A 6,547-nucleotide genomic window follows, 5' to 3' on the forward strand; every position below is an offset into this window, starting at 1 on the left:
TCACCAAATCTTAGTTTTTTTTAAAGTTACAACTGTTCCAATCAAAATCAATGATTACAAACCTTGAACTAAATTAATTCAGTGACTAACTCAACCAACAAACAAGCCTTCATATAACTTTTTACATGATATAACCAAACCCAAGTGCTCAACCTTACTAGTACCAACACTACCAAAGGCCCCATTGGCATCAAATCTTAGTTATAATGGAAAACTAATAACACAACAAAATGGATCATTCCATACAAGATGGATTGTATTTCAACTTGATACTTAATGTTAGGAAGCGCTTAAAAGTCAAAAACGAACTATTCAAACCACAATAGTAGTAATACTGAATCCAACTTCAACATTAAAAGTCATTCCATCTAATACTGCCCACCAAAAAAGGAAGACAATGGAGTATAGATAACAAATTGAACTACTCAGTATTCATATATTATGCACATCAAGAAAGTCGGACACAAAGAGGAGACAGAGAGAAGTGAGGAACCACTGTAAGTTTCTTTCCATTCCGGTGCAGCCAGTATTCAAGAGGCAACCCCAAACCTGGAGACAACGTAAAATTTACCATCAATGTTGTCTCGCGTTGCCCATCGATTTCCTCTCTTTCTCCAATACACGTTCATGCATTCCTGTGCGTGCATGCTTGTGTAGAGTTGTTGTCAAACTCAACAGCATCCTTCGAGCAGTCGAGTCTAAATAAATACGAGCAACAAATAGATAAAAGAACACAAAGTAAAGCACATCTCTGTCCATTGATACAGGAAACACAAACTCATATGCATATTTACAACGTGAATGCATTTCTTCACCAGAAATAAATGTACCATGCAACCATTACCTAGTTAGGCAACATCTAGGGTTAATTTCTTGTGCTTATAAAAGAAATGCCACAAAAAAAAAAAAAACCATACAAAGAAACATATCTTCATTCCATGACATCTTACAATGCCTGCATATCTATTTGTTCTCTCCATATGCAACTTTTTTCCATATAAATATCATACAAAAAATTAACCCTCGAACTCACTTAAACCCACAGGTAAAAATAACACACAAATAAGTGCCACAATAATACAAGGAAGTGAGAGGAAAGCTTTATTTACAGAATTGAATAGCCAAGGGAGCACACAGAATGATTGAAACAAATACAATAAATGTAGAAGCTAGAATGTAAGCACCGGTCAACATAGGCTACCGTAGTTTCAAATTTCATGATGCTCAAAAGGTTATTGAGAATTACGGTGGAGCAGAAAAAAGAACAAGGAAATAAAAATATAAAAAATGTTAGTATTTTGTGATCTCTAGCGGTTGCCTGCACCACTAAGTACGCCTTCCCATCAATGGCATATAGGTAACCTATCAGAAATTTCAAAAGGGAAATGCACCTTGTTTGATTTTAAGAGAACAGTCACCATGGAACCAAAACAAGAATTCTTGGTACTTAGTTTAACAAGAATCTAGCTGCTTACATCTATGTTGATCTAACTCATCATTTTCCCTAAAGTACCTCTGTCCAACGCATATGCTGGCATGGGTACGGGGTAAGTTTCTCCAAATATATGTTAGAACAGAGAAAAAAAAATTGATCAAACCCATGTTGGAAACATCCCTGTCTCCGACACCCGAGTTTAAGTAATATAGGTATAGATCATAAAGCGACAAGATAAAAGAAATATAAATATATACGGGTGTGTGAAAATTGTACAAGCACTAAGACTCTAGAAATGATTTGATGAGGAGCTTTCTGATGAACTGCTAGAGCTAAGCACTCACTAAAGACATGGAGTGGTCTCAACATTTCCTATTATTTTATCAATCAGTGTTTCTGATATGATTTCGTCTTATAGGTCAAAATATATGTCAATATGGATCGTGTAAATGGCATTTGCATTATAAGTTTATAACATTTGTTCCAGTATTCTCATACATCAACTGAAACCCAAAATAGTTTTCGGCAAAGGAAACAACTAAATTACTTTCCCTTGGCTCTGAAATATAAAAGGCAGAGACCAAAGAAACATTCAAGTTTTCAGAAGAAATCGGTTAACCTTGAGTGTCATGGAAAAGCAATTCATCACATTTATTGATCTTTCCCCCACTATTGAAAGCCAGCGAACTCCAAAATGAATTCATTTTCATGTCTATATACACAGAGCAGTATATCGCTTTTGTATAAAGCACTTTGAAACATAAGCTTTGTCCAAACCACTGATATAGCAAAATACTACAAGAAGGAGAAGGGTGCCCATGTGACATGTGTAAATCATAGAGAGAGAATTTTCAATTTTGTAATGAAACAAAATGGTTGAATAATAGCAAAGGAGCAAACTGACTAATGAGTGAAAAGACAACAGTATTCTTCTGATTGCATATATATTTTGAATCAAGCTGAAGCAATTCCAGCAATCATTCATAAGACATGTAAAATAAAAGAAATGTTTAGGATTTACATTCTGTAAACCTTACCTGCAAATCTGCTCATATAATTCATAACCGAACCAAAACTTGAAGTTAACAATGCAATTGAGCAAATTTACTCAAATTCAAAGTGCACCTCTACATTCATATATTTCCTCATCAGCTGAACAATAGATGAGGTGAAATTGGCCAATATCTGGCATTCTTCATGCGACTTGACTTCAGAGACAGACCCAAAAATAATCATTTTTCTAAGATTTGGGCACCGTTTTAGCAGCTCCTCAACCCAATGCGAGAAGAGATCATTAATTACAGTCCATCCGAGCTCCAGCACCATCACGTTCTCCAAATTAGAAGACCCTTGGAGACCATAATGCATGACACCATCTCTCAATTCGTAACTTAATGCTAGATGTTTCAACCGTGGAAAACATACAGCAATTGTTTCCAAATCCACAACCTCATCTTCATCATCAAAGGCCACATCCCAAAGCCGAAGCTTCCTTAATTTTGAGGATCTTGAAATCATCTGGTAGAACTTTGGCCAGATGATTGTGAAGTTACTGACATCAACAACCTCAAGATTATCGATAGTCTCACCAATGTCAAGATGTATCACGCTAACATCATCAATCTTGAAATATTTTAAAGTGCCTATCCCAATCAGTTCAAAAAGTTCAAGGGCACAATCCCTCAAGTGCAAACGCTCGATACTGTCGGCCTCCAGCATAAATTTATCCAAACTAATTGCTTCGACGTAAATACTCTTTAATGTGGGGCAGCTCAACTCTACAGTCACTTGTGCATCTGACATTGCAATCTCCAGATTGACAAGTTCTAAGCTCTCAAGTTTCGGACATGCAGTGAGTAAAAGGCTCAAATCCAAAGCCGAAATACTAACATGACTCAAAGAGAGAGACTTCAAACAAGGGAATCTCTGAAAATTAGGTTCAACCCCTGTTATTGAATTGTGGGCTAGTGCCAATGTTTCCAGCTTTTGCCTCCCACAAATTTCAAGAATGTTAACATTCGGACTAGTCCGTACATTATAAAACAACCGACGCAAGGTTTCCCTTGTATACATGAGCCACGCAATAACAGTAGAAGCCGAGAACTCATCAACATCATCCATCAAAATTGACAGGCCTTGCAATCCTGTAGTTTGGAATATTGTTTGAGTAATCAGGATCTCTAATTGTTTAGGGGTAATATCACGATAAGGAGGCAAATCATTAGAGTTAAATGCTAGGGTGTGAAGGTGTTTCCGAGAAGCTTCTCGCCATTTCCGACATGTTGCAGAGGCTATCACGACATCCCGGGCACCTCCAAGCCGAGACAAAATGTTTCCAATGACTTCAACTGGTAGGTGCTCCATTGTCAATAAAGATAAAAAAAAGCCTCAAATCTACAAATTGGGTTTTCTGAAGATACTCAAGTAGATATAATCAAACACAAATTCTTCACAACTCAACAAAATAAAGTTGACATGGAATTGAAATCATTGCCCAAGTATTCTTTCCCAGTAGTGAAAAAAGTTCTGTGATAAAACAAACAAACAAACAAAAAAATCACTCAAAAACATGAGTTTTAGTTAGATCTTCAAACAGATTTCACATCCAAATAAAGCAAAACTTATGCGTCAAATAGAAGAGAAAAAAGGGTTTGCAAGGGAGATTTAAGTAACACAATCTCTCAGCAGTATTCCAACTAAATAAAGATCTAAAATGAATCTTCAAGTAAAGGATCAAAGTCAAAATCAAGCACTATCCCGGTTCTTAAAAATATATGCTTTTTAGGGGCTAAAATCAATTCAGTGATTCAGAAAGTAGAATAATCCCAGAATTGAAAGTACCTATAAATCCAAAACCAAAAAATAATAAAAATAAAAATAAAATCGAAATTGAAGTTTTAGCATCTGGGCTTTCAACAAATATCGGAAATTATACATCAAATGAAAAATAATCCAACCAAAAGAAAGGGGGGGGGGGAAGGCTTACCCGAAATCAGGGAAAAAAGAAGATTGGGAATTTCGAAACGGCAGTGGCTAATGATTTAAAGTGAGTGACAAAGGAATAAACAAGCATTGTTGAAGAGTTGGATTCGAAGGTTTTCTTCTTTTTTTCTTTCACATTGGGTTATTATTTTTATTATTTGAAAAATCAAATCAAACGATAGCCATTAGCCAACGCTCCTTTCTTTCACCTCAATTGCAAACTTCGGCTGCTAATGGCTGTTTTCTTTCACTTTCAAACCAATGTGGGTCCTCTCGGTCTCTCCTCCTTTTCGTGAATTATATTTCGAATTTGTGATCTATACCTTAATTTTTCTTTTATATTGAAGAATTTTCCATAAACAGAAAACAAATAGCTTTGAATTATACATCTTACAAACTGAAATTTTTAGAATATTAGTACTTTATAGTATAAATGTCCAAACACTTTGTTTTTTTCTGATTCCCCATCACTCTACTTTATCAAAATTTCATAAATTTATTTAGGGTAAACTACAAAAATAGTCACTCTTGTTTGTCTCAGATTACATTTTAGTCACGTTATCATTTTGTTACGAAGTGGTCACTCTGCCATTCACTTCCGTTACCTTCCTAATAACAATCCTACGTGGCAGTCCAAATAGTTTTAAATGTTAACTTGGATGTCCAACTGGAACAATAATAGGTTAAAAACTGTTCGTCTCATTTTTCTTTTCCATTTTGACTGAAAAGGTGTTCTCATTCTAGTTGTACATCTAAGTTGGCATTTAAAACCCATTTGAATTGCCATATAGGATTGCCGTTAGGAAGGTAATAGAGCTTAACGACAGAGTGACTACTTCGTAATAAAACGATAACGTAGGTGACTAAAACATAACATTTCAAACATAAGTTACTAAAATGTAATTTGAGGCAAACAAAAATGATTATTTTTATAGTTTACCCATTTATTTATTTATTTATTTTTATTGCTAACCTTTTTCATATAAATGGTTCAATTATTTATTTTCATGTACAATGTTTAACATTTTTATCGAATTAGACTAATTTCAAATTATCAAATTTTGATAAACTAAAGTAAAGAGATTAACTTTTCAATTTTTATGAAGAAAAGGAGGAAGTAAGAATATTTAAATGTTATTAGGCGTTCGTTATGTTGATAAGATTGAAATCATGTGATTTTGAATATCAAAATTCGAGGTTCATCCTATGTAAACTATATGTGAACTCTATAAAATTTTATTTTAATTTAAATCACATCACATATGATTTTGTATTTTATAATAATTAATTATGTTTGTAATTATTCAAATGAATTATCTTTGCGACCCTAACACCTTTTCAGAAAAAAAAAGTATTAAAGGTTAATTTTAAAAATAATTTGGAAGTGTTGTAAAATAATAAAATATTAACCAAAAGGTGGAGAAAGTGACATAGTCTTATTCAAGTTTGGTTCCCTCAATTTCTTATTTAATAAATATAAGAAATTATTCTATTTATTGTCTTTATAAATAAGTTGAAGCAAAATAAAACAAATTCACCCTACTTTTCCCTAATGCAGAAATTTTGACAAAACTCTATACACATAATTTTAAGAATAGAGTCATCATGAATGCAATGACTTGGATTAGCCATAAATTTTCGGGCAATTTATCAGAAAAAGTCATTTTTTTTCAAAATTTATCGAAATGGGTCGATTTTTTGATTATTTATCGGAATGGTCCATTTTCCGAGAAATCGCGCCCACGTCAGCGCGATATCAGGGTAAATGGCAGAAGGTCGCGTCCACGTCAGCGCGACGTGGACGCGACCTTCTCCGCGCATGAACAGTACCCCCAACGGTAAAAAATTTGACCGTTGCCCTCCCAACAGTCAAAAAAATATATAAATACCCCCCACCCCTTTATTTTTTTTCACAAACAAATCCTACCTAATTTTTCCTCTCTAATCCTCTCAATTTCCTTCCAAAATTCTCTCAAACTCATATTTAATTTTAATTTCCTTCCAAAATTCTCTCAAATCCATTTTTTAAAATAATTATAATTTTTTTTTATATTTTTTTAAAATAATTTTAAATTTTTTTATATTTTCATCAATGGCCGGATCATTGACTCGTCTTGATAGCAATCACAT

The 6,547-nt window shown here is 33.9% G+C and overlaps 1 protein-coding gene across 4 annotated transcripts; it reads right to left on the reverse strand.

The window, feature by feature from the left end:
* Window positions 1–233: 233 nt before the first annotated feature.
* On the reverse strand, window positions 234–4,785 carry LOC107954136 (F-box/LRR-repeat protein At1g67190). Of its 4 annotated transcripts, XR_001699430.2 has the most exons (3): window positions 4,422–4,784; window positions 2,473–3,961; window positions 234–698 (listed from the first exon to the last, which is right to left on the reverse strand). XR_001699430.2 is itself a non-coding variant. In XM_041097597.1 (2 exons), exon 2 carries the CDS (start codon window positions 3,797–3,799, stop codon window positions 2,540–2,542), a length of 1,260 nt encoding a protein of 419 aa, XP_040953531.1. In that variant the 5' UTR covers window positions 3,800–3,845; window positions 4,422–4,785; the 3' UTR covers window positions 2,347–2,539. The 4 variants fall into 4 exon arrangements, 3 of the variants coding, with proteins under 3 accessions (XP_040953531.1, XP_016745096.2, XP_016745097.1); XM_041097597.1 differs by lacking the exon at window positions 234–698 and having other exon boundaries at window positions 2,347–3,845; window positions 4,422–4,785; XM_016889607.2 differs by lacking the exon at window positions 234–698 and having other exon boundaries at window positions 2,347–3,961.
* Window positions 4,786–6,547: the final 1,762 nt, after the last annotated feature.

The sequence above is a fragment of the Gossypium hirsutum genome, chromosome D07 (assembly GCF_007990345.1).
Source record: "Gossypium hirsutum isolate 1008001.06 chromosome D07, Gossypium_hirsutum_v2.1, whole genome shotgun sequence".
NCBI classification, from domain to species: domain Eukaryota; kingdom Viridiplantae; phylum Streptophyta; class Magnoliopsida; order Malvales; family Malvaceae; genus Gossypium; species Gossypium hirsutum.

Bases quoted from the DNA above. Each gene is read 5' to 3' on its own strand.
- LOC107954136 (XM_041097597.1), bottom strand. From the start codon at position 3,799: ATGGAGCACCTACCAGTTGAAGTCATTGGAAACATTTTGTCTCGGCTT.